This window comes from Amphiprion ocellaris, chromosome 5 (genome assembly GCF_022539595.1).
Source record: "Amphiprion ocellaris isolate individual 3 ecotype Okinawa chromosome 5, ASM2253959v1, whole genome shotgun sequence".
Taxonomy (NCBI): Eukaryota; Metazoa; Chordata; class Actinopteri; family Pomacentridae; genus Amphiprion; species Amphiprion ocellaris.
In genome coordinates, this window is record NC_072770.1 from 11,435,904 (window position 1) to 11,463,779 (window position 27,876).

Consider the following 27,876-nt stretch of genomic DNA (forward strand, 5'->3'; position numbering starts at 1 on the left):
GCCAAACTGATAGTGAAGTAACTATGGATAGTGAAATTTAAAAATCTCAAAAACGTATAATGTTATAACCTGCTTAGAATGTGATCTGTTCAATAAACTGTAATAAAACCATTAGCAGTGGGGCTACATACATCCAGGAAGTTCTCATTCATCTTATTTGTTGTTTCCTAGCATCCCTGCCACTGCTAACTCAACTACTGTATGTGAAATCACCCACTCTGTCACCTTGACCAGACTCTGCAGCATAGTGCTTTCTTGTATGCTTGTATTGCATTGTATTTGTTGCATTTTTGTATAATTTGCAGTACAAAAATGTGTACTATATAGTCGCTAATCTACTGCACTTGTATTGAAGGCGTGCTCCAAGCAGACTAAAAAAGTAGCATAATTTAGAATTACAAGACGTGAGGTGTTTGCAGCAAGGTAGTTTACATCAAACAGACACATTTCTGTATCAGTGTGTTTGGGTTTAGTTGCTGTAACAGTGACCCAACGCTGCCAGCATGAGGTCAGACTGCATATTTGAGCAGCGGCACAAAAGTGATTTCCCTGCAGGAATTATTAAGATAATTCAGATTCTAATAAGAGTAACACAACACCTTGTGGTTGTCGAATATGTTGTGGTTTTAGTATAATTTTTTTTATGATAATAATAATAATAATAATAATAAATAGAATAAGTTTTGACAATGAAATGATTCAGTGCATTTAAAGTTTTTATTGTTTTTTGTACATGTATTCTATACCATCCAAAATGAGTTTGTTCACGAAAAAAGGCCAATTTTTGCTTCCTGCATTCACATGCCTGCAAGAGTATGTGTAATTTTGGTGTGATTTCTTTGTGACTTATTTCATCCACTGAAATCTGCACGTGTGGTAAGCAAACAAATGGAGCTTAAGACAAATCTTTGTTATGAGGAGAGACTCTGAAGAGAAAGCTTTAGAAACTCATCATTAAAAGAGTTGTAACTGAAGGAGGCGCTGTGAGACTTTAGAGATGCTTTGATTCATACATGCTGTCCATCGTCAGATTCCAAACACAGTAGGAAGTTCTAAGTTATCCAGGAATCCTCTGTTGTGTCCAGCCACTGTGCTCGACACACTTCAGGAATACTCACACTAACACGGAGCTACAAACTGATCCGTAAGTAGCTGCTGCATCCTGTAAAAAGTGCAGAGTCGCGTCCTTTCAGAAACATCCACAGGAGACTGCTGTGTTTTTCTGTGTTCTATATGAGGGATGATGAGAGCGTCTGTGTAGTGGACTGATGCGTACTTACTGTAGTATGAAAAGAGGCGCGTGCATCTTTGCTTTTACAGTCAGTCATGTGGAAACCATGAATTAGCCTTAAGAGAGCATCAGTGGGGCTGGAGGTGAGCAGATAAACCACAGGTTTCTGCTTTAGAAGGCTAACTAGGACCTCCTGATGCTAAAAAGCTGGCAGTGACTATATGTACACAACATACAAAAATGCACTATTATTGTGAAAGTTACATTATTAAATTTGGACAGAAAATTACATTATAATTATTTTTATTCATGTTATATAATATTCCTACAGTCAGTGCAGCTATTACATTATTATTTTCTGCAAGGTTGGACAAACACAGCATAGTCATGTCCATTCAGACACTGTTTGTACTTCAGCCCCTCCAAAAGGTGCATATTGTAGCCACTGGTGGCTTCTTTTTCAGCTGGAGAAACAACAGAGGCAATCACAGCTTTGTACTTGTCAGGATTAAGAATAGGGATGTCATCTTCCTGAGCCGTTCCACAAAAAATGGCAACAAATGTGGACGAATTGGATGTAGCTGCAACAACTCCTTCAAGAAACAACATCTTTCTTGGATTGACGGACAGAAGTTTTATTAAAGGCTCTGGGCGATCACCAGAGCTTTTGATAGCAGGGAGGATATGTCAGTCACTATTGATTCGTTAGGGCAATATAACCACTCACTCCAAACAGAAAACGGCCTCCATTAATTTGATATCAGAATAATGAAGTGGCATGAGCAGCCCCACTGGTTGTTTAATGAAATTATTCGTAAATACAGTGACATTTTCTAGTTAAATGCTACCATGCTGACGTACTGCTGGTAAACTGTTACTCATACAAAATATCAAGCACAATTAAGTCTCATAATCCAGGTTTTTCATCCTGTTAACATGCATATGGTGTTTTTTATATGCTAGAGGACACATGAGGATTCAAATAAGCAGTCAACGCCACAACTGAGCATTTCCAACATGAAACTGCAGTGTACTTATGACAATCCCAAAAATGCAGACTTCTGGGGTTTAAATCAGCCCTGCCATTTTGCAGGGTGGGACTTTTCATGTTATTCTTCTTCTTCAGAATTGTTTTTTGTCCCTCATGTATGGCTGAGTCTGTGAGCAGTTCAGGAAGTTTAAGATTGGATCTGTGAACCTGGATCACAATACCACATAAACTGGGCTAAACAGCCAGATGCTGGATCTAAAAACATCCCAACTGACCCATGTAAAATGTGTCAACTTCTTAGTACAGCTTGTTAGAGAGTAGGTTAATGGAAAAGACAGAAAATCAATGCAGGTATGTTCACATAGAAACTCCATGTTAAGGAGAATGTTCTGATGTATAAAGACTGCTTTAGATGGGACAATTAAGTTGTTGTTTCTATAAATGAACAAGTTGCACAAGATGAGTTTATGAACTGGTAGAGTCAGTCTAGCATCTACAAACTGGGAAAGTAAGAGTTAAATTACTTTGCTTTTGTATTGTAAAAAACAGCTTCAGTCTTATTTTTAAAGATGTTAAACTGTGCACTTTCACAAGATGTCCGTTGGGTACTCCACAACCTGTAGGGTCACAATCCAATGTGGTCCTTGAAACCTCAATCGATCGATCTTATTGACTGCTTTTGTTAAGATGAATGTCAGGGTTTGGCACACATTCAGACATTTGCTCTTTATTTACTCATTGCCATGATGAATCATAGTATTAATTACCCTAGAACATACTTAACTCACAGTTTTGGGTTAGAGTCAGAGTTTGTTAAGCCTACTTTCTGGAACATTTGTGTCTTCTCCGTGAACCCGACCGACAGTCTGTTACACCTTCATCAGATTGCTGTTGAGGTTCACAGTCTCAGGGGGCAACACAGCTCTGAGAATTCACATAGTTTGCAGTTACAGGTAACAAACACAACTCTGTGCTGGAAAAAGGCAACTCAGGCTTTTTATCATCAACTTTAGGACCTTGTGATTACTCAGCATGTTGGCTTGTAGGATGTGTGCTGCCTCTTGTTGAGTCTGAATCAGTTTGTGGAGGAGGACAGTCGAAGCCAGTAAACAGCAGAATGAAGGGAGACTATTCATCAGTGAAGCAGCACTGGGAGTCCAACCAAGCAGGAGGTTGAGCTTTGCAGACCTAAAGTCTCCTCTACGTGTTTCTGCCAAACCCCCTATTAGGAAAGAAAAATATTCTAATAAAGGTTTTTTTTAGTAACATTCTGTGCTGTTCTTGCCTGAGGTGGACGGATTCATGAAGACTTCTCCGCAGCACTGAGTACAGCCGTTTGAAGCTGAGATAGGCTGCGGTTTTTGCTGACAGGGGGTGACCCACTAACAAAGCACAGATCAGTAGGGAAGAGGGATGGACTGAGGCGGTTATGGGCCTCACTGACACCCAAACCTCTTTAGCTTTGCACCACGCTGTGCAGTCTGGCCTTGAGAAGCTTCCTGTGCCAAGTCTTTTAACTGAACAAACTGTTATTACTGAACTTTTCTCGCTGTATTAAACAACATACAGGGTTCCAGCGGCTTGTAGCAGGCAGGAGGTTTCACACAATAATTTAGAGATGCTCTATGCTCTCTTTTGGTTATTTTTGTTTCTTACAGACCAGCACACACACCTGCTTTCCCAGTCTGAATCTCTATGTTCTGGCTGAAGCGTCCGCAGCCTGCTGATGTTCTGGCTCGGACCTGAAAGATGTACTTGGTTCCTGGCTTCAGCCCCGACACTCGAGCACTGGTGTTTTTAGACTTCAGAGTGGAGTAACTCTGCTCTTCATTATCCTGTAAGAAAAAGGAAATAAAACATTTAAAGATTAGTTTTGGGGGGAGCTGGACAGCTTGTGAGCTCAATGTGTGTCTCAATGAAACTATAAGAAGTCAACTTCATTTATATAGCACATTTTAAAACAACCAAAGTTGACCAAAGTGCTTTACAAGCTCATATTGACAACACAACAGAATATGTGAAACAGTACACAAAGTAAGACATATGTCAAGGGGACCAAGCTCAACTCAATTAAAAGCCAGACAGTGTGTGTATATATATATATATATATATATATATATATATATATATATATATATATATATATATATATATATATATATATATATATATATATACTGATCAGCCACAACAATACAACCACTGGTTGAAGTGAATAACATTGATCATATTGGTAATATGTGGTGTTCTGCTGGAAAACCTTGGATTTTGGCATCTGTGTTGATGAGACTTAGACATCAAAATGAACGTTGTGTCATCTGCCTACCCCCACAGGAAAATACACCCTGGCAAATCACAAAAACATTAAACAGTCATGAACATCTTGAGAAACACAACAATCGTCCAAGATGTTGATTTAACCTCAAAACTTCCTAGATCGCATTCTGATCAAGCATCAAGAGGATGTGATGGAACAAGTTTGACTCCCAGAGACCCCACTGCACAACCCAGAACACCCAAAGGATCCACTGCCAACGTCCTGGTGCCAGACCCCATAGGACACCTTGAGAGGTCCTCTGATCCAGGCCCAGTGTTTCAGAGCATTTTTGATGTCATAAGGCAGGTGGTCATAATGTTATGTCTGATTGGTGTATGTCTTCAATAGGGACTTGAAGGTATCAAGAGACTGAGCGGTTCTAATTTGAGCAGAGAAGTGATTTCACAGACTGGGTGCAGCCACAGAAAAGGCACGTTCACCTCTGTCTCTGAGTCTGGATCTGGGAACTTCAAGGACCATCTGATTTGGCCGACCTCAGTGCTAAGACTGAAGCGTGGATGTGTAAAAACTCAGATAAATAAGAAGGTATCGACTCATTTTAACACCCTTAAAAACAAACAATAAAATCTTAAAAACAACCCTGAAGCAGACAGGAAGCCAGTGGAGTGAGGCTAAAAGCATGTAAGATTTAATCTGCAATCTAAAACATGACATACACCTGATGTAACCACTGGCTTGTCAATTAATCAAAATAGCATTTATATACATACATTTTTGCAATGATGGGATGAATTGCAATGATTCAGTAATTTCTGTGGAATTATTTTATCCATCAACTTGATTTTCCCCTTGATTCTTCCCTCTATTAACATATGGTACATCATGTTTATGCACCTGCACACATCAGTGAGGTTTCCTGTGGTCATCACGTCTTTTGGGCCTTTCAACATCACACACCATCACCAGGTGACCCTTCTGCGGTTGATCAGCTCTGGTTTGTGTGCAGGTAACGCTACATCACCCACAGCTACTGATTACATGCTGACATGTCTGTCAAAACACAGCTCCCATTAAGAGCTGTACTTTGACAGATTCCCATTAAGAGCTGTATTTAATGGCATACAAGATTTGACCAAATGCAGTTCAGGATTTTGCAGAAATATTTATAGACCTACTGAACACCTGTCTGCTGTCCACAGCAGGCTGTCAGATTCTTTCTTTTGACTTCAATAAGTACTGGCAGCACACAACAGAAACTTTCAATTCAGCGTAATGTGCACAGGATCTGATGGTAAATAATGTTCTGTATTCTTCTAAACATCTAACAGGTCAGCTGTTCCACGCAGATTCTAGGTGGAATTATTTGTATGAAAACTTCCCTGGATCAATCCTGAGCTCCATCACAGCCGTTTGCAGAGTTGACCAATTTATTATTGAAGTTTTTTACAATAATAGCACTGACCCACATACTCCATGCTACCATTCAACTAATGATCAACTATGAAAACTAGATGTCTAATCACTAAACCATGGTTACCATGGTTTACGAGATAGCCAAAATCTTTCATTATTCCAACTGTGTATTCTGGGCCTATTCAATTGGCGGCCCGCGGGCCACATCCGGCCCGCGGACCCCTCACAACTGGCCCACCCCCCAATGACCCCTTTCCAACCATCTAAAGCAGCCCTATTCAATTAGCGGCCCGCGGGCCACATGCGGCCCAAAAGCAACCCTCGAGACGACAAGTTCTTACAAAAATTCCAACATTATTGCGAACATTGAATGCAACACTTGCCATAACCTAGCAACTAACCCACAATGCCTTGCGTTGAGGAGACTTTTTTTTTTCTTTTTTTTTGCGTTGAGGAGACGCGTTTGAAAAGTTAACATTAGCAGTTCTATACAGGCGAAAATAGCATCATGTCTTTTTCTGTCCTGAAACGACAAATCGGCGAGGAAAACCGTCGGTTTAATCCTGCGTGGACTGACAAGTATTTATTTATTTACCACCAAGTCAGAACGCCAAACCAATGCGTTTACTCTGCAACGAGTGCTTTGCAGCGCTGAAAGATTATAATATCCGAAGACACCACATTGGAAAAACATGCCGCGTTTCGGACAAACTTTCCCGAGGGATGTCATGAGAGAGCGGCTATAATTCAGAGTTTGACTGCATCTTACAACCGGAGCTGTACTACAATGAAGCGGACCTGCACAGCTCAGGAAAGGGCCACGAAAAAGAGGCCGTTCACAGACTCAGAAACTGTGAAGGACTGCATGTTGGCTGTCGTGGATGAAGTTTTAACGGACGATAAAGTTAAGACGAGTGTGACATCTGCTATCAAACAGGTCTGACACGTCAAACATTCTCGCCACAGATGTCTTCGAGACATGGTAAGTGCAACAAAGCAGCGTGCTGTAGCAGACACTAAAGGTAGTTTTGTGTATTTATGTGACTATTTTCTGGTCACTTATTAGAAGTTTAATATTTAAGAAAGACATTTTGTTTTGACAGTTATTTCACTTAGTTGCACTTTATTATGCACTTTGATGTCAGCTTTATTTAGTTTCAAAGGGATACTAACTATCACTGTGCCTACTGTTTATTTTTTTGATTATATGCACTGAAGCTGTGACTGTCTCAGATGAGACCAAATATGGACAGGGACACTCTCTGTTTTTTGTTATTTCAAAAGAAAAAAAAATGTCTCAAGTTCTGAAAAGTTACTGTTAAGCAAGTTACTTTTTAATGCACTTTGAGATGTGACCAAAACAAAAGATGGTGTTTCTAATCGGCACTTAGTTTTTATGTTCATATGCACCTTAACCTGTGCTTATATTTACCTATCAAAATGTGTTGAAGTTGTGTGTTTGAAATGTAAAATTTAAAGAAGCAGTATTTCAGCACAGGTTTAGTTTAAGTACTGCTCTTCTATTGTGTTTATGTCCTTTTGGATGTGGCAATACGTTTATAAACATCCAGTGTCTTTGTTATCTGTTTGTGTTTATTTTAAATGGTTAACTTTGCTCAGTGTCTGCTAAAAACATCCGGCCCAGCTCATGTTCTTAGTCTGAAAATCCGGCCCCAGTGAATTTTTAATTGAATAGCCCTGGTGTATTCCTTCCATCATGGAAAATCTGAGATGATGAGGCTGGTGATATTCTTCCAGCCACTAACTGCAAACATGTAATGACACTGAGTCCAGAAATGCACACACACTATAGTTTATTTAGACTCCAAATACATCATTCTGTTTCCATAAATACTCACTAGAGCTTAAATGTGTACTAATCCATGGTTACAATGTGCACTATTTACTCCTGTTTGAGTAGCGCTTGCTAAAGACTACAGTGCCCAGCTGCTTAAGGAAATGGCACAGCCCTTTGGGAAAGGAAACTATTTATTTGTGGCCCATCTTTTAAGATGAACGTCTTCAGTAAAAAGCACTTAGTTTTAGATGGAGCCCTGCAGACACAGCTGGTAAATTGTAAATAATTATGATTTGTTGGCAATGGCAATGCTATAGCATTGTCCCACCCTGTAAGAGTGTTTAAATAAGGCAGTTTGAAAGGCTTTACCGACGATGCATTTATTTTTTACTATCATTTCTCAACAAGTCACAGTGTTGAAGCCCATGCTGAGCATTGTTATCATAAACGACTACAACCTCATCTGTCAGTCAGCTGTAATTGGCAGGTAATTACCTCAGACATCTTTTGATCTGCTTCTATCTGCCAGAAACTGACAGCTACTTTGAAAAATATTTGTCTCATTTTCGTGGCTCTTCTCTGATAATTGCTTGATTTTTGATGCATCATTTGCTCAAGAACAAATTGTCTCACTTTTTTTGTCTACCTGCCGCGCAAGCTTTTGTTCATTATGTACATATTAATTGTAAAGGGATACATCTATTGTTTTCTTCTTTTGAAGTTACAAATAACGGTAAAGTTTATTCTTATCACTGCTATCCTCACTTTGTTCTGTTGTGCTTGCTGCAGTATCTTTGCAAACTATATTCAGCAATAACAAGGTGCATCCAAACAGCCAAGTAAGTGAATCATTCATGTGTCCTCAGGAAGGATCAGAGCCTAATTATGAGGAAGTGTTCGGCGGAGGAAAAAAAGAGCCTTTTTGTCTTCATCATCCTCCTCTAGTGAGCAGCTGCAGCCGTTGCCACCCTAACTGCGACTCAGTCTTGTTTAGTACAGTACAACAGAAACCTTAAGAAAGCACATTGCTGACTTGTCCACTTGAAATCCCCCACAGGTGTCTCGCTCCCCGAAGTGAGGCCAGATTAAGACACAAGCGCCGGAGACGAGCTAATCCTTCAGCACTCCCCACAACATCCTACTTGTTTGGCTATGAGACTGTCGGCTCCCAGGCTTCTCCCTCTGCAATTAGCTGATTTCTATCACCGCACACACACACTTCTACGCACCCAAACACACTCACATACACACACTTGCAGCAATTAGCTCTTCATGAGGCTTATGCGCCCGCCAGCCACTTGCTGTCACTGTCACTTTTGCTAAGTTGGAATCTACACCTTCTCATCCTCTTTCATGCTCTGCCTCTCTCTAACCCCATTTCCTTTCAATTAGCCGAGCTGCAGGCAGGATCTTTTTCTCGGATTAAGTTATCCAGAGTCTATCCAGCCAACGCTCCTCTGCATTCACGATATCTCGGCTCGGCTTAGTCGCAGCCCTTTGAAGACAATGAGCTTACAGGTACAGTGGAGGCTGTGTCGCCTCTTTTTTTTCTATCATAAGCTTTCTGAATGGCTTCATGTTAGTTGGAAAATAAACAAAATATGTTGATATAAACCTAAAACAAATGACTACAGCAGCTGAAGTTGAATACCTTCTCGTAGTATTTGATGTCGTACTCCAGGATTACTCCGTTGGGCTGGTCGGGTTCGTGCCACATCAGAGTCACGCTGTTCTGACTGGTGTTCTCCTGGCGGATCGCTAACACTTCAGAGGGGGCTGCACAAGAAGCAGGACAGATTACTGCTTTGTCAGTTCAACATGTGTCTACTTTTAGCTCTGTTTTAGTCTCCACCGACTCTTAAAAGAGTCTATTTAGATGCTAACTTTGTCTGTCTGCTGTTTGGTGCTAAGCACAAAGGTGAAAAAACAGCTGCCTGTGGGTAGTAAAACTGAACAAAATGGATTGACTGGACATCGCTTATAGTTAGTCATTTCCAAATTAAAATACTGACACAAGTTTAAAGTTAAAGAAAGAAAAGAAAGGACATTGGACTGTTTTCTGTTTTAAGTCTAATGAATTATAGACTCAATCATACTTCCAAAAATGCTTTGTAGTTCTGTAACAACATCCTACTACTTTCATTTTGATCAATTAAAGCCATAACTGGAATGACAAGACATTCAGTGCTTGTTAGGTAAATGTAGTCAAGCTAAGCATTTGAACAAATGATAAATGCTCTACTTTATCTCCTCAGTCCAGTCTGAACAGTAATTAGACAACAGCAGTTTGAGAATCCAAAATACAATAAAAACCCCATAGTCAGTAGTATCCCATGGATGACCTTTGCATTTGTTCCATAAGACTGTGATCTGGCTGCATAAGTTGCAAAACGTTTTGTTGTTTTAGTCCAACAAATGTTGTCCGTTTTCGGGGAAATTTAAATGTTTGTCTCCAGCACAACCAATTTTTAATTGCAATAGTATACTCATGAAGCTGAAGCTTCAGCTGACATCATGCTTAAACATAAAACACGATGACTGTTAAAGCAAGCAGAGATTTTAAGAAAGAGGCCCAAACAAAACTCCTTTTATTTAGATCCCAATGTTGACAAGGATGCCTCCCAACTGTTTTCTGTGAGAGTCACAGAGTCTCTGTGGTTGGTACAAGGTTTGATGGAAGGAAACACTAGGAGTCCTTGGACAAAAATCCACACAATCTGCTCTTTAAACACCAAAACACTGATTCCACCCAAACTACCCATACAAATACAAATTTATTGTCTGTCTGCAAAATATTACAGTCTATTCAAACTGCAGTAATCAAAGTAAAAACGATCAATTCTTGTCAAATTGTCCAACTCTTAAAACTTGGATCCAGCTAAAAGTTAGCGTCCACCAGTCAGTGACAGAGTTAAAACAACAGATTACAGCATTGCTAATCACCATTTAGATGCAGTTATTCTGTGCTCTGGTTATAAAATTAGAATGGAGCACACAAGTGTTCGAGCTGGAAATGAGTGCAGTTTGCTGACTCATCTTTGACAGCAGCCTGTTTTGTTATAATCATCACAAACTGTCCTTGACCCAGCACATTTCTTTTAAAGATTGTTATTTTGGCACTTCTGCACTTTTGACAGTAAGAGAGACAGCAAGGAGAGAGGAGGAAAAAAAGCTGGATTCAAACTCCAAACTTAGTTGCAAGTGAGTCACCGAAAGCCTAAGTAAGGAATATATCCTTCAATATTTTTTACCTGTTATTTTCATGCCGTTACAGTAACTAATTCAAGGTCACATTTAGACTTAGGACATCACAGTTACATATATGAAGTTTCACCATTAAAGCAAAGGGGCTATTCAGCCGATTGTCAACAATATCAACTACAGGAATGAATGGTCCAAAAAAAAGTTATTAAGGAACTGAACACATCACTATCGTTAATTCTTCCTCACACAATCTTCACATCACTACATACTACCTATTACTGCATTATTGTAGAAATATCAAAATATGCTGCCACTTTATACTAGTAGTATACTTGTTTATATATATACACCTACTGTCAAACATGGTGGTGGCAGTATTATGCTCTGTGGATGTTTTGCTGCCAGTGGAATTGGTGATTTACACAAAGTAAAAGGAAAAACCAAGAAGGAGGATGACTTCCATGTTCTTCAGGAAAACCTAAAATCATCAGCCAGAATGTTGGATCTTGGACGCAGTTGGGTGTTTCATCAAGACAATGACTCCAAACACACATCAGAAGTGGTAAAGAAATGGCTAAATCAGAGTAGAATTAAGGTTGTAGACTCGTCTCCCCATAGTTCTGACTTAAACTCCATCAAGAACCTGTGGACTGTGCTGAAGAGACAAGTTTGTGTCAGAAAGCCAACAAATTTAGTTGGATTGCATTCCATTTCTATCAACAGGAGCGGTCAAAGATACAACCACAAACTTGTGGTAGGCTACCACAAGTGCCTAACTGACGTGAAAATGACCAAGGGATATTTAACTAAATATTTGCATTCCTGCATGTATATTTTTGACCCAAAAGACCTATAACAAATCTATAAAAGAACCAAAATGCATGATTGTTTGGTGACACTGAGTTTAGTTTACACTATCATAGAACATTCAGAATTCTAGAAGTCATTGGAAACTCAAGACTGCTCTGATATACATGGTCTATACAAGTGTATGGGAACCTTTGTTCATGACTGTATATGACCTATATTGAGGCTGTTTTGACTTTTGCAAACAAGTTGTTGATGTCTTTATCCCTGAGATCACTTAAGAGAGAACTTTATTTCCAGGAACAGTAGAAACAAAAACAGAACTTATGGGTCGTGGGCTGGTAAGTTGTTGGTACATGATCCTATATGTGACCTTTATGGGTCTTTATAATGAGTCATTGAATGTCATTGTTCTGTAACCTACCTGCCTGGTTAGTTGTGATGTTGACCATGGCATAAGGTGATGGCTCATTGCTCAGGTGCGTCACGGCGTTCATAGCCAGGATCCGGAAGGAGTAGTTGGTGTGGGCCACCAGGTTGAGCACCGTCACCCACGACTCCTTCAAACCGGTCTGGCGCGGGGCGAACCGAACCGCCGCCGTGCCCAAACGCTCCACCATCCCTCCTCCGCCGGGCCCGATGCTGGCTCCTCCGCCGGCTTTCCCTCCGCTGGTGCCTCCCGGGGTGGATGCACAGTCTTCACAGGGCCCTCCTTCCCCCGAGCATTTCTGACACAACACACTGTACTCCAAGTCGCTGCGACCCCCGGTATGCAGAGGGCGATCCCACTCTAAATTCACAGATGTCCCGTTGACTGAGGAGATGACGTTCACCGGAGCAGATGGAGGGCCTGGAGAAAAGAAGAGTTCATTCAGAGGTTTGATCATGTCTCAGAAATTAAATTGGATTTCTGAGGCAAAGATAAGCTCAACTATGTGTGTTTGTGTGCACGCATTTGCAGTGTTTGGAGGTGTTCTTGTGATGTGGGAGTAGGCAGGAGGGTTTTTTCCTGTGTGTTTGTGCTTACGGGAGCATGGAGCCGCCGGTGGGTCATCTGCTGCCCTATAGTAGTTGGAGTCGCAGGGGCAGGAGAGGGCAGCTCTCGTCTCCGAGTGGCTGTGTTGAGGACATTTACCACACAGGCCGTCACCCGCCACCGGCTTATAGAAACCCACCTCACAGGCTTGAAAGAAAGAGAGAGAGGGAGTTAATAGAGAGCTTGCAGGGAAGCTGCACCGAAATCATGATAAAATTCAGCAAGAGTGCAGCAAGAAAGGCGTGAATCGCACTCCTATAGCGAGCTGTGCATATCAACGCGCAGCTTCTACTTTTTCCAAACTGTGTCATCTCCTCTGAAGCATTCATCTTAGGACAGAGCCCCCCCTCTCTCCTTATATCCCCCCACCCCCACCCCAAAATCTATGTATAATTACAGGCCTTGCAACCGCAGAGACCGCAGAGCAGGGGAGATGAAAGTCATACTTCTTTCTGCTCAAATTTGGGCTGAAAAGGCGCTGCACTGTTGATACTCCCAGTGAGACCATCAGAACCCAGACCGTGTTTCAGCCTTATTCAGCTCCTCTGATACATATTCACTTTTAACTCCGCACTGATTAATAATGGAGGGGGCTCTGATAAATATATTCTCTTTCCAGGCGGTTAATAGGCTTCTGCTATGGTAAATGGGGCAGCGGTAAACCCTCTCATACACACAGCAATGCAGCAGCAGCAGCAGCAGCAGCAGCAGCGGCGACAGACAACGGCGTTGCTCGTGATTGCTGCTCTTCCTCGCTGGGTAATTTATGCTTCCACCCAGAATGCCGTGTGAGTTTACAGACGCAGTGTTTACCTAAGCTTTTCCTTGTTAAGTTTATGGAAGATCCTTTTTGGTGCTTTAGACTTCAAAGGTACTGAAAGAACCATGAAACTGGATAACCCAACATGAGTAAAATTCCAACAAAGCAAAAAGTTAAAATGCATTCTGGATTAGTGGCTGAGACATTTTTAGACGTATTTGTACCTGAAAAACACACACATATTCGGTGAGTGTGCACTCCAACCGCTTGATTAGATTTTATGATAATATGATCATTTGAGGCAGATTTTTCCAAATTTTCAGCTAAAAAAAAAGTCTAATTATCACCCTCATGGAGGAGCTTGTATTCATCAAAAATGGGACTATTTAGAGCTTCAGGGTGTGAGGTTTAACACTACCCAGAAACAGGTCCCTGCAGTTTCTACTTCAACATCTTTTCACCTGTTAACCCTGAAGGTTTCTTTTACTTTTAAGTCCAGAGACACCACATCCTGCAGTCAGAACCACCTGGTGTCTGTGGCAGTGAAACATCAGCCCACATTATGCATAAATCAATTCTGAATGACAAATAATAATGAAATAGAACTGAGAATGAAAAGCATATTGTGGGCGGATTCTTTGCCTTCAGAATTAAAATAAATATAATAAACATGAAGTTATTTCCATGTGTAAGTCTCTTTTTATTAGATATTCTTTGGGGGAAAAGCTATAAAAGAATAACCATGACACCTGCTGCATAAATGCAAACAAACCAAATTGGAAAAAAACAAAACACTCTGTACAATGACAGAATGCCACGAATGAATTAATTACGACTCTGTAATTAACTTAGATTGAAAATATAGCACAGAGTGTTTACTTTTAACTTATCAGAAGTGCAGCACTCAAAGGTCTGTGCTTTTGCTCACAGTACATCGGTAGCTTAACTGGAGTATTTTTTTAAAATTTCCACCTGAAACTGGAATTATTGCCTCACTTTACATTTTGTAAAGTATGCAGTGAAGACTATGAAGAATGTAGGTTTATTAGAGCAACAAATAGCATAATCTAAGTCCTTGTATGTGTCCACAAAGAACACATAGCATTGACAGTAGAAAATGCATAAACATGGATGCGAAGAAGCTACATAATGTAGACGCTCCATACACGTCTTTAACCCACCAGCACAGATCATCTATGCAGGTTTTTCTTTCATTTTCTTTGGTTTTTAGGCTTCCAGCCACAGATGTAACTTGTGTGAACGCATAAAAGCATCATTCAGTCAGTAACAAGTGCAGAACTGTAAAACCAGAATAAACAACCTTGGGAGAAAGAGGAGAATTTTAAATGCAAGAAATCTTGTTTAGTCCAAAAAAGTGGGCGAATGGCAAAGAATCAATGTGCATTTGAGCTACTGCTGTGCATGTATGGTTGCTAAAACAACTCAAGAATAAAGATGAACACAGTTGTTTTTTTGTTTTTTTTTAAGTCTGAGTTTTGCCTTGGTTGGTAAGTACGACTTTTACCCAACAGTGCATGCACATTCGCTCTCCAGATTCAACATTTAACGTGCCATGGTGGCTTCATTTCTACCTGTTCTTTCAGCTGATGATGTGGACTTCGATTAAGAACGGCAGAAGCGCCAACAGAGAGCTGCTGTGCTCCTTGTTGTGTGTTTATAATGTGAATAATGTTGGTGCTGCTGGAACTAAAAAGTGTATTAATCAGAGGATCTGCACGATCGGTGTTACAGAAAAGCTACAGAAGAAAATTGTGGTAAATGGAAAATGAGAATTACAAGCTGAATGTGATGAAAAGCTCAGCTGTAGTATCCACTGTAGTATACCGCTGATTGTAGGACAAATTGCCCCTGGGAGATAATAAAGACATTATCTGTGCACAGAAAACTGACTTTTCAGTTGACTTTTGTGTTTTGGAACACAAGCCAGAGCTGGGTTTTAAAAAAGCACTTTGCAGTAACAGATTTACCAGCTAATCTTCATTACCAATAAATCTTGCAACAACAATGCCATCATATTGACATGTCTACAAACCTAGAAGAACTTGCAGTGTTTGCTGTGAGCATTTTAACTCAGGTGGTTTGAGGGATTTTACACCAATTGTGGTTAGTTTTAAACCTGGGATGTCCACAGTGAGAGAAATCAACGTGACACATCGCCTCATAGAGTCGTTACGGTGAACATGTTGCACATCCAGCAGAGCAACATCAGTCTTCATCTAAATTTGGGTTTTAGTCGTCTAGTAGTGCCCTCAAAGCTCAGTTGTTACAGAAGTCCTGTGGAGTTTGTGTTGTTGAAGAAACAGCAGCTTGCATTCACAAAGAAAAACATCCTGCAGACCGTTATCTCTCCTGAGCGGTATGAATGATGACTTATACTACTCGCAATTATAAGATGGTGCCTGAAAAAAGGTCTCATAAGATACAACAAAAGGATCTAATTAGTACTCGTCAGATAATTTTCATGTAATTACGAGGTCAGGATCTCAGTTTTACAAGACACGGAAGCTAATAGCGTAAATGCAAATACAGGTTAAAAAAATAGACGGGGCGTCTCTTGTAACTTAAAGAATAACCCTAACTGTAACTATGGCAACATTATGTTTCCCACTTTTTGTAAAAGTTTACATCTGTTCACACAAGACTTTTAATGTATGTATAATGCATTACAGCTTATATGCAACAGAAAGATAAAACAGGCAACACCATGATGACTCTGACTTTTAAAGTCAATGATAACTACCTTAACCTTTTCTTGAAATTGTAAGATCTCATAATTAGGAGATCTTTTTGCTACTTTTTTTTTCAGCAGTTGTTAGCGGGATATGTATAATAATATTACTAATAATTATTTGGAAGAAATCAGTCTCTCTGCACTACATTCAATTCAGTTCAGTTAAATTCATAAAACCTATTTGTACCCTCTTCAAGATTCCGTTGCACAGTGGCGTAGTGGTTAGCATTTCCGCCCTACAGCCAGAAGATCCCTGGCTCGTGTCCCAGCCTTCACTGGGATCTTTCTGCATGGAGTTTGCATGTTCTCACTGTAGATGTGTGGGTTTTCTCCAGCTTCTCCAGCTTCCTCCCACAGTCCCAAAACATGCTGAGATAATTGGTAACTCTAAACTGTCCATAGGTGTGAATGTGAGTGTGATTGTTTGTCTGTATATGTAGCCCTGTGATAGACTGGTGACCTGTCCAAGGTGTCCCCTGCCTTCACCTGAGTCAGCTGGGATAGACTCCAGCCCCCCGCGACCCTAATGAGGGTTAAGTAGTGGTTAAATTATGGATGGATGGATGATTTGTCCCCTGAGGGACAACTAGAGCAGTTGGATCAACAAATAATGTCCATAAGATGCTAAAATGAGTCAGAGGTGCGAAGTGACTGCACATGAGTTTAGTATGTTAAATAAGGAACAGAATTACAGTATTTACATGATGTATAATTAAAGGTGCCGGTGGATTGAACATATCTAAGTAAGTTTTCAGTGCATTTTTAAAAAAAATTAAGTATAATTTTATATACACTACCGTTCAAAAGTTTGGAGTCACTTAGAAATGTCCTTATTTTTGAAAGAAAAAAAAATTTTTTTCAATGAAGATAACATTAATCATAAATCCAGTGTAGATATTGTTAATGTGGTAAATGACTATTCTAGCTGTAAACAGCTGATTTTTAATGGAATATCTCCATAGGGGTACAGAGGAACATTTCCAGCAACCATCACTCCTGTGTTCTAATGCTACATTGTGTTAGCTAATGGTGTTGAAAGGCTCATTGATGATGTCATTGTTTAATGTCTTTGTAGTTGCAAAAAATGGTTATTTTGCTCAAAATTGACTGTAACTGGACCAGTGGAAATTAGGGCCTCCTTGAATTATTGAGCCATAGCAGCACTATAGAGCCACGTTTGTATGAGTGGACACAGTTTGTTTGTATAGTCCAGCAATATCATTTACATCATTGCTTTTGGTCTCACACTATTCCACCGATGGACAACTAATAGATTCAAGATTCAGTTTTTATTTGTGACATGCTCATACAGTTTGTGCAGTAAAATCCTATGTTTTCTCCGGGCTGTGCAATACCAATAACACATTAGAAAAAGAACAATTCTTTTTAAAAAATGCAAAATTTATTAGTTATTTGCAAAGAAAGCCAAGAAAAAAAGAAGTGCAAAGCAACCAAATATGAATGTAAACAATTAACTAATTAAAATATTGATTTTAAAAAAAAAAAACATAATTTAGCTAAAGTTTTGTCAGACTTCATCAGAAACACAAGATTAAAATCAGTGAATATTGATGTAAATTAGGTAGAAAACTGTGGATTTAAGTGTCTCCACATGAGTAAGGAAATTCAATCATTAAAAAACACTGTGGGGAAAATATGTTAGATGTAGATTACTTTTAAATGTCTGGAGGGCTCTTTAAAATGGGCCTTTTAATAACGTTTGAGTGTACTCAATATTCCATCTAAGCTCTCTGCTGCATAAAAGCTTAATACCTGCTATTAATGTAAAATCAGTATAAACGTCTTAATATTAAAAGTGGCATTAACAACTTGGAAATTGAGACTAATTGATTTGCATTATATTGTGCACGGGAAGAAGTGATTCGAGCATCTGAAAGTAAAACTGAGAATTGCGTATAGCTCTCTACACTGCAGAAACACACACACACACACACACACACACACACACACACACACACACACACACACACACACACACACACACACACACACACACACACACACACACACACACACACACACACACACACACACACACACACACACACTTGCACAACACAGCAGATGCTCAGATAACTCACAAACACACAGTGCATTGTGTATGACTGTAGATAAACAGACTAGGGGCAACAGAGTTCTTCTGTTTCACTCTCAGGGCCTCCACCGGAACCAGAAACTGCAAAATTTTGCAATATTTATCCCAGACTGTTTTCTTCTCTTCCTCCTTTTTATCCCATTAATCCCTCCATCTCTTGATGCTTTTTTCTTCTTTTTTTTGTGAAGCCCCTGAGTTGAAAAGCAGGTCACGATAAACATCGGAACAGCTCGTTCATCAAGGAGAGAGGCGGCGAGCACTTTGAAGTCTCTGACAGATTAACCAGGAGTTCTACACACACTCACACACACGCACGCACGCACGCACGCACGCACGCACGCACGCACGCACGCACGCACGCACGCACGCACGCACACAAACATACATATGGAGGTTTGTGTCTGATAAAGCCACATACACAACATAAATTTATCAGCACACAGGTGAATATGCAAAAAGGCAGAGAGAAGGTGGTTTGTGTCAAGACTGGCAGTGATAACCTTTAACTTCAGGTCTAATGTGCTGCTGATTTGGTGCTGCAGAAATAAGAGAAATTAAGATAAAAATGGGAATTGCAAAAAAAAAAAGTCACAGTCTCAAAAGATGAGTAAAGAAAACACCAGCAAATGCAGAAAGAATGAGATAAATGGGAAGCAAAAATAACTAGTAGTTTCTGGGCTGAAGCTGGCCAGCAAGCATGATTTTCCCCCTGATGTTTCCATAACTTTCCATACAAAGTGGTTAAAAGCATGCAAATGTTAACTAAAGAGGAGTAGGATAAGTATTCTGTCAGATTTACCAGGAAATCTGATGCACAGGTAGTGAGAGCTGACAGTTTAGACCATTACTGTGTCTTGTTCATTCTCAGAGCAATAAAAACCTCGAAATGCATGACTGTTGATCACTGCTTTAACAAATCAACAGCAACCACTAGCTTCAGTTAGCGCCATCTGCTCCCACAGAGAGTGATTTTGCAGGTGGACTGCTGGTTGAAAATTGCGTTTGAACTTCGTTGCTTTAAGTCATGCCCAGACCTGCTGCCATAGATCCACACTGACACTCCTCTCTCCATTGATTTTATATAGAGCACTATAGACTTTCGCCCTTCTAATGTAAGAACCCTTCATTTTATTGAAGTGCAGTTCTGATGCACTTTTTCTTCAATTTCTTCAAACGGCACTGTGCAAAAGTTTTATACAGAGGAAATGCTGGCTATAACTCAGCAAGATGAATCGATTGGAGCATCGTTACTTTACCAACAAGGCAAATAAAGTCCCAAGAGGTCCGATTCACTGTGTGCTAATAACTTCTACGTAATTTGATTAATTGCAAGATTTTTTTCTCCCCAAATGAAGACTCCATTAAGGCAGATCCTGCTGTGTCTCCTGAACTTTTGGCCCTCTCCTGTAGAGGGGCCCTGTGCCAAAATGTAGTTTTATGAGCACAGGATGCACACTCTTACTATCTACACATTGCTTTGAAGGAAATGCTATATTTTCCTATATTGTGACCTTTTTCTGCAGTTTAATGAAGTCTCACAGGTTCCCAGAAGGCACGTGAGCTGCTCCCTTCAGGAAGAAGACTCTCTATGTGTCTGTGATTGACAGTGCAGAGTAACACAACTGAAAACACACAGCTGGATATAGATGTAAATGACTGCCTGAGACTGAGACTTTGTATTGGTTCTAATTTTCTCTCTATGCAATCATTCCACATCAAAATACTAAAGAATTCACAGCTTAGCCGTTATTTCTAACCCATGTATCTTTTGGTCCAGAGCAGCAGTTTTGAAGTGGCTCAGAAATGACGGCTGGTTAACATGCAGTTATTACAGCATCCACTAATTGTTGGGGTTGGTTTTTTTTTGGTCTGTTTTTTTTCATTGTTTTTTTTTTTTTGGCAAGAGAGTTAAGGTTGTTTGGATCTAACAGTATTTCTGCTATCACACTTCTTTTGCACTGTTTCATCTTTCTTGTATATTTGCATGGATATCTATCGTTTACATGTATACACTACAGTTCAAATGCCTGGGGTCACCCAGACAATTTCATGTTTTCCATGAAAACTCACACTTTTATTCATGTATTAACATAATTACACAAGGATCTTCTAATCACCAATTAGCCTTTCAACACCATTAACTAACAAAATGTAGCATTAGAACACAGAAGTGATGGTTGCTGGAAATGTTCCTCTGTATCCCTATGGAGATATTCCATTAAAAATCAGCCGTTTCCAGATAGAATAGTCATTTACCACATTAACAATGTGTAGACTGGATTTGTGATTCATTTAATGTTATCTTCATTGAAAAAAATGCTTTTCTTTCAAAAATAAGGACATTTCTAAAGTTGCTTTTCCATTAGCACCTACTCGGCTCCACTCTACTCGGTTTATGAGGTTTTCCATTAGGATGTAGTACCTGGTAGCAGCTACTATTTTATTACCTACTTAGCCGGGGTTCCAAGCGAACTGAGTCGATCCGATAATGTGACGTCTACAGAGTGCAGGCCACTGACTGGACAGGGAGTGACGACACACGAGAGAGGCTCCTTCACGAAAATCAGAAAGTGTTTTGTCACTTCAAGAAACTTTTACATTATTTATCCCATTGGTGGCAAGCTCACTTTAAACAAACAAGTATATTTTGAATGTAACGTTGTTGTCTCCTGTATGCAGACAATAAGCTAGCTAGTTAGCCATCAATGCTAACTGCATGGCCGGGCCGCCATGCGATGACAACTTCAGCCACGATGAGGTGGTACTCAGTTGTAATGGAAAACAACCTAAACTGAGTCAGGTTGAGTCGAGTCGAGTCAATTCGAGCCAAGTAGGTGCTAATGGTAAAAGTGCCATAAGTGACCCCAAGCTTTTGAACGGTAGTGTACATATATATTTGTATCCATGTGACATCACTGTTTTCTGTTTTGAAGAATTCCCCCAAAAAACAAAGCACATAGTATAGTGTTAATATTGCACTAAAACACAACAGGTGACATTCAAACACAGTTACCCACTCAGTTCTTGCTTACTGGTTTCAGATCAGTGTTAAAGTTTCTTCCATCTTCAAAAGGATGGCAGATGCCTTTATATCAGATGTCTTTTTATCTAAACGGCTTTCATTTTACACCTTAAACTTTATAGCAACCACAAACAATAAAACAGGTTTACACCATATTTGACCTTTAAACTAAAAAAAACTAACAAGAAATTCTATGAACAAAACATAAACTCGTGGCAAAAGTAGTAATGGGAAATGTTAATTTGGGGGAAACAGTTGCGAAAAAAATACAACTGAACTGAAACCGTGCAAAAATTCTTCACTATGGTGTCATTTAGTAACTTTAGAAACATCAAAGTTTCTATTTGACTTTGATTGTTCATAGGAAAACTACGTGAAGGAGGATCCTGGATGCATTCAGGGATGCTTTTGGCAGTAATGTCAATATAAGAAAACTAACAAACATGAGAACACAATAATAGAATAGCATTCTATTTTTTCACAATGCACAACAGTTGCTTAACTTACACAAGGAAAAGGCCTAGATACAACCATGATACAAAGAAGTTTGTCTGCATCAATAAAATTAGGTCAAAACGTTAGTAAATAATTAATCCTTGCTAACTATATGGGCTGTCTGTTGCAAAAACAACTTTTCAGTTGTTTTCCTGAAACAGAATTTAATATTATTTGTCATATTTTACAGGACAGACATTTATTTCTACTGGATTTTAATAGTAATGAAGGACAACAGGAAGGAGGAATGTTTGAAATATGGACTACATGCACAGGAAAAGTGTTGGAAATAGAAGGCAGAGGGAAGGTGTGGCTCTGCTGTTGGTTCCTCTCCTTCAGGTAAACTGTTCACAGAATATGTTCATTGGTTAAATAGTGTGTTTGTGTGTGTGGGGGGGCTCATGTGTGGCCGTTTGCGTGTTGCTCGGCATGTCAGTACCTGTCAGTGTGCTGCACTCACTACAGGAGAATTTGCATTACAATGAATCTTAATAGCCATGTGCGGCATTGTGTGCTGACCTTGATTTATTCCCCGTATAAGTGGGTAAATAAATACATTGGGAAAAAGGGGGGAGCAAGTACATCATTGTCCCATGCGTGAGGAGACTGAGGGAGGAGTGTGGGAGGAGAGGGGAGGGGAAGGGGGGGTTTTAAGTGCAATCTGGGCGGGCTGCTGGAAGCTCACAGTTCTGGCTCTGAGCCCAAACTGAACAATAAGTGCAATTCTCCATGAAAAACAAAAAGCATGTGCGGAGAAACATTCTGACATCGGGGTTGTTGTCCTCTAAAATGGGAAAAGACATTAAATAACACGAGTCCATACAGTGGATGAGTTATATTGAATGTTACGTTTCCCAAGCGGGACCCCAGGAAAATACCCAGAACCCGAAACTTTATTAAAGTATCAAAAGGAAAACCGTAACAAAACAAAGAACCCCAACACAAATAAACCAAACAAAAGGTCACAAAATGGGTTCGGAAAGGTGATAGAGGTAGATTGCCTCTATCCCCCACTAAGCCAGCCAAAATGGCAGGAAGAATTATAATAAACAAAACCAAACAAAAGGAGGAGAGAGTGAAATAAATGTGCTTAGGGTGTAAACACAATTCAAAGGGGCTTTATTTCTCACAAGAGAGCTATTTGACACCCGCTCTCAAACGAACAGAGAAATATGATGTGCAGTTCTCTGAAGTCGGAGCCCATCTGAACAGCTCAAGAGTCTGTCTTTTAAAGGAGTGTCACCAATCAGTCCAGCAGGTGCGTCGGATGCAGCAGCTGTAGCCACTCAGCCTAATCAACCAGTGTCCCAACAGTGATCACATAGACACATATGGAAAAACAGCAAAACAACACAAATTTGCAGTCACAAAGCCACAAAACAAGTTTGAAATGGCCAAAAATACAAGACACAAAACTCAAGTGAACTGATCAATGTGTTTTAAGCATTATTTCCTTCACTGTGGTCACTCATGAATTAAAAAGTCCCCTCACAAACATATGGCCACCAAAACTGGGCAAGACACCACACAAACTCATAACATGAAACTGTTACAGCAGTGAGAGACGCAGAACCATGACACTGAAGTTATTACTCCACCAAGGAATGCAGTGGAGTTAAGTAACGATCGGCGTTGGTTTGTCTGTCCGTCTGTCTGTTAGCAACATTACTCAAAAACTGACTATCAGATTTCGATGAAATTTTCGGAGGAAGGTCAGAAATGACACAAAGACCAAGTGATTAAATTTTAGAGGTGATGCAGCTTATAGTCTGGATCCACGGATTTGTTAAAGATTTCTGTATCACTGCTAGATAGTGGCACGGCATCACTGTATGTGAACACTATGTCAGCTGCCTGCTGATGATCACATGATTGTGATCCTTGGCTGCTTGAGTCCCTTAATTATAAGCACTTTTGCGTCCCTGGGGTTCCCTTTCATGTACATCTGCTGTAAACTACTTTGATAGAATATATTTGTCTTTCTCTGTGCATGAATAAAAATATATCTGAATCTGCAAACTAACTAAGCGGTGTATAGATAATGGATGGATGGATGTCAACATGCCAGTTATATGCTGAGTCTATTTTGAAGTTCTTAAACAAAAGGTGTCTCGATTTAATTTTGTCTTGTCGTAGAATTTCTGCTATTATTATTTTTTTTTGTTTTTAGTTAAGAAAGCCCTCTGAACGGAGTTAAAAGTTCCAGTCTTGCCAATTTCAAGATCCATCCAAGATTGAGTGCAAAAACTGTATCATCTCACTGTTATTCACAACATGATGCTGGTATTGTGATATAACATTATCGGATTAAATTAATAATAATTCATAGAAAGAATTGTATTTACACACACATTTTTGCGTAAAGTGAAGATTCTTTGTCATTGGCAAAGACATCATCTTGGAATTTGTCATTACCTGCTCATGACTGATCCCAAAAGACAATATTTAACATCCTAATGATGCTTTCTGCCGTATCTGTACTCACGACTGGGAGAGATGAGGGTAATTTAAAAATTAACTATTGCTGTATTATATCCAGTTAAAGTTACTAAAACATTTCAAATATCTAAATAAAAAGAAGTTAGATAAAGAAATAAAGTGATGGAATTTGAATATAGTTGTATATGTAGTTATTAATTTAATCAAAGTGATAGTTTAGTGTGTTTTATGAGACTGATGTATAAGACCATTTTTTAATTCGGTCTATTTACCTTCAACTGAAGGTGGTGCCCTGATTTTCAAGGAGTATTTTATGGAAGTTAATTTAATAACCTGATAACTCAGTTGCAACTACACATCTACAACACAAAGGCAGGAGGATAATAGAAATATGTTTAAAGGTCAGATTTCTGACTAAACTCCAGAACTATTTAGCCCTGCGTGCTTGTCACAGCAAGAACAATGTGATTTTGCTGTTTCTTTGCATAGCTTCATGAAAAACCTACTAAACAGTAGGATTGAGAAGTGCAGATGTAGGATTTTTCATTATCTGGATCGTATTTCTATCAAATAGATAAATAGACAAGATACTTTATTCATTCCCATGGGAAAATTTTTCAAAAAAAGTATCCAGTAGCTCACACATGTTGCATTTAAGTAAAAAAGGGAAACTAATGCACAAACAAATGCTTAACGTGAGAAATTAATGTGTAAAATCTGGTTTGACAAAGAAAAAACGTGAAAAATTTTTGAAATGTTGAATAAAAGAAGAGTCTTAAAAAGTCTCAGTACAGTATAAAACTAGAAGTAATAAGCATATAAGAGGGGGTTTTGGTCCTGCTGAACTCAATAATAGTCGACTGCATACTAAAGTTTTTCTACATCTACAAGAATCTGTGCAATATTACTGCTTCTCTGTCTGTACTTCTACTCATGAAAGAATCTCTGCAATGTCAATGCTGTATGTAATATTTTAATTTCCACATCCAGAAGAATTTGAGTAATCTCAATTAGTATTTAAGATATTTTTTGTTAATTTGTATTTTTTTCTACTCATAATTTTTAAATGTTTGCACTAGTCCTTGCAAATGTCCCCACTGTGGGATTGATGTTGTACCGTATCATAAGTCCTCACAAGATGATCATATTTCAATCAAAGTGACTTTAACTGATGATGTCCCAAATGGTGACTTCTGATTTGGCCATTAAATTCAGTCCATCAACACACTTAAAAGTTCTACATGCTGTTCAAGAAAACATCCAGTCCTGATGTCCTAGACCCAGCGCAGCGTCGACCTTGTAAAGGAAGCAAACATTCTCCAAAGTATAGTGACAGAATTTGCCAAAGGCTCCTTCCGCTGGTTCTCCAGGGAACACATGAGCCACAAAAGCTGTCTGAGTGATGGATGAACGTGTCGGCGAGATCAGTTGTGGAAATGGGACACTCACCGTCCACACTGTCCCTTCTTTTACATCCACAGTCCAGATACTAACAGCTGGATCACTGTACACTCTAAACAAGATGTCACCTTCCAGTCTGAGGGAGGCTTGATTTACTCAGCATTAGGTGCATGGAGATGGATGACCTCAGGAGTAAAATGGATGGAGCTGGTTTAGGGCCCTTTAAGGGAGATGGATGAAGCGGCTCAGCTGATTTGTGTTGGGGTCAAAGGAGAGAACAAATAGTCACTGACGTCACTTTCAGACAAAACAGGATGTCTTGGAGGCAAAGGTTCAGATGCTTCAGAAGTTACTGATGGTGGAGGGACAAATGTATTTATTTTTCTATATATGATAGCAATATGGAAACATTTTTGTAGGCTGTGAGATGGGAACAAATGAGGCCAGACTCTAATCCAACCTAGTGCCTGGTGTTGAGACATAGTTGACCATCTAACACCACAGAACAACCCGAGGGGAAAAGCATTTCCTGGAGAAAAATGGCAAATTCCAAACTGCCCAAGTGAAAAATATGACTTTATTCCTCTATGTGCCTATGTTTCATCTTGAAATATGATCAAATCATATTCTTAAGTCATTTATCTCCTAATTACCCAACCCGACTCAACCTGAGCAGACAGTTTTGGAAGAGAATCAAAACCGTAAATTTCTTCTAATAACCGTTGCTTATTTGGTGGGGCTGAAGAATAGGAACTACAACATTTAGCACCTATAGCTAGCTTTCTACTGCACAAACTGCAAGGTAGCATTTACAGGTACAGCTGGTCCTATAAGATCCAACAGCTTTGATCTTGACTTTAACTCGAAGTGCACCAAATTAATGACAAACACTAGGTAAAGGATGTAACTCCAGGACAGAAAAATAGTGTTTGTTGTCCTCAACAGTTCAACAAATCCGTTTTTAACCCCTCCAAAGGTAACCAATCAGTGTCAAGACCTGCACAGCAGTTTATCAAACCATGGAGTAGGTACTTTATTCTTAGGAGGATGTTTGTTTGATAGTTTGTGTAACAAATGAAGATGAAATATACCAGACAAGAAGAAGTAAACAGGGTGTCCCTAAAGTCTGGACACACAGGAAATCTCATTAATTACATTTTTTTTTTTTTTTTGTCTCTACAGACTAAATATGGGTTTGTGGAAAGAAAGAGTTGAACTGGTACTTTCTCAGTGGACGTGAAGGATGGACATATCAAAAGATAGCAGATGAATTTAATTCACATCATCCAAGGAAGATTCCACTTGGCTTTTCTACGGTGGTGAAGGTGGTTAAAAAGTTGAAAGAAACAGGCAATGTCACGGACAAATCCCATTCTGGACAACCAAATGTATCAGCCGAAACAAAAGAATTGATCAATTGATTGGCTAAAATTCAAAAATCACTTCCCTAACCCAAACCCTGTCTTTTAATATGTCCATACTTCTTGTCCAGAGAAGTACCAATTCAACTCTTCTTCTTTTGACAAAGCCATATTTAATCTGTGGAGACAAAAAGATATAGTTGATGGGATTTCTTATATGTCCCGACATTGACTGGAGAACTTAACCAATGTAAAATGGATAAAAGGATGCTACTCTACTACGTGGATAAGAATTATCACCCAGCTATGCTTATATGTTTCTGTCAGCTCTACTGGTCCCCCCTCTCTCTCTGATACCTTCTTTCCAATAGAAACATATAACTGTTCATAGCAAAAGGTTTCCAAACTGACTTGCACAGAACCAAATGACAAATAGTAGGTATACAGGAGCATTTAGCAGTTAAAAGGCCGGCCGTTCGTTCCCATCAAGAGTTAGTGGAGGCCAAAACAGAACTGAAAGGAGAACTACCACTGGACTTCAGATGAAAGCTACTTTTGCTTTTGCTGCTTTTTAACATGTTAGCCATAAACATATGTCAGTGGTGTGTTTGTTTTGCACAAATAAGTTGGGATTCTAATGATCTGACGAGCTAAATGTAGAAAGATGTCTATGTAGAAAGAGAATCCCCCCCAAAAATGGAAAAGCCCAAAAGGGATTAGGTACAAAACTCTCCCTTTTGGGAGATGCAACAAATCTGTATACTTAAAAAAA

The 27,876-nt window shown here is 39.5% G+C and overlaps 1 protein-coding gene across 4 annotated transcripts in view; it reads right to left on the minus strand.

The window, feature by feature from the left end:
* epha8 (eph receptor A8) overlaps nt 1–27,876 on the minus strand; it is a 142,402-nt gene that overhangs the window by 21,054 nt on the left and 93,472 nt on the right. For all 4 annotated transcript variants that reach the window (XM_035958054.2, XM_035958053.2, XM_023292065.3 and 1 more), the window contains exons 7-10: nt 12,750–12,905; nt 12,147–12,572; nt 9,363–9,487; nt 3,895–4,057 (exon numbers count right to left, since the gene is read on the minus strand). In XM_035958054.2, the coding sequence (XP_035813947.2) occupies nt 3,895–4,057; nt 9,363–9,487; nt 12,147–12,572; nt 12,750–12,905 (870 nt within the window). The remainder of the gene's footprint in view (nt 1–3,894; nt 4,058–9,362; nt 9,488–12,146; nt 12,573–12,749; nt 12,906–27,876) is intronic.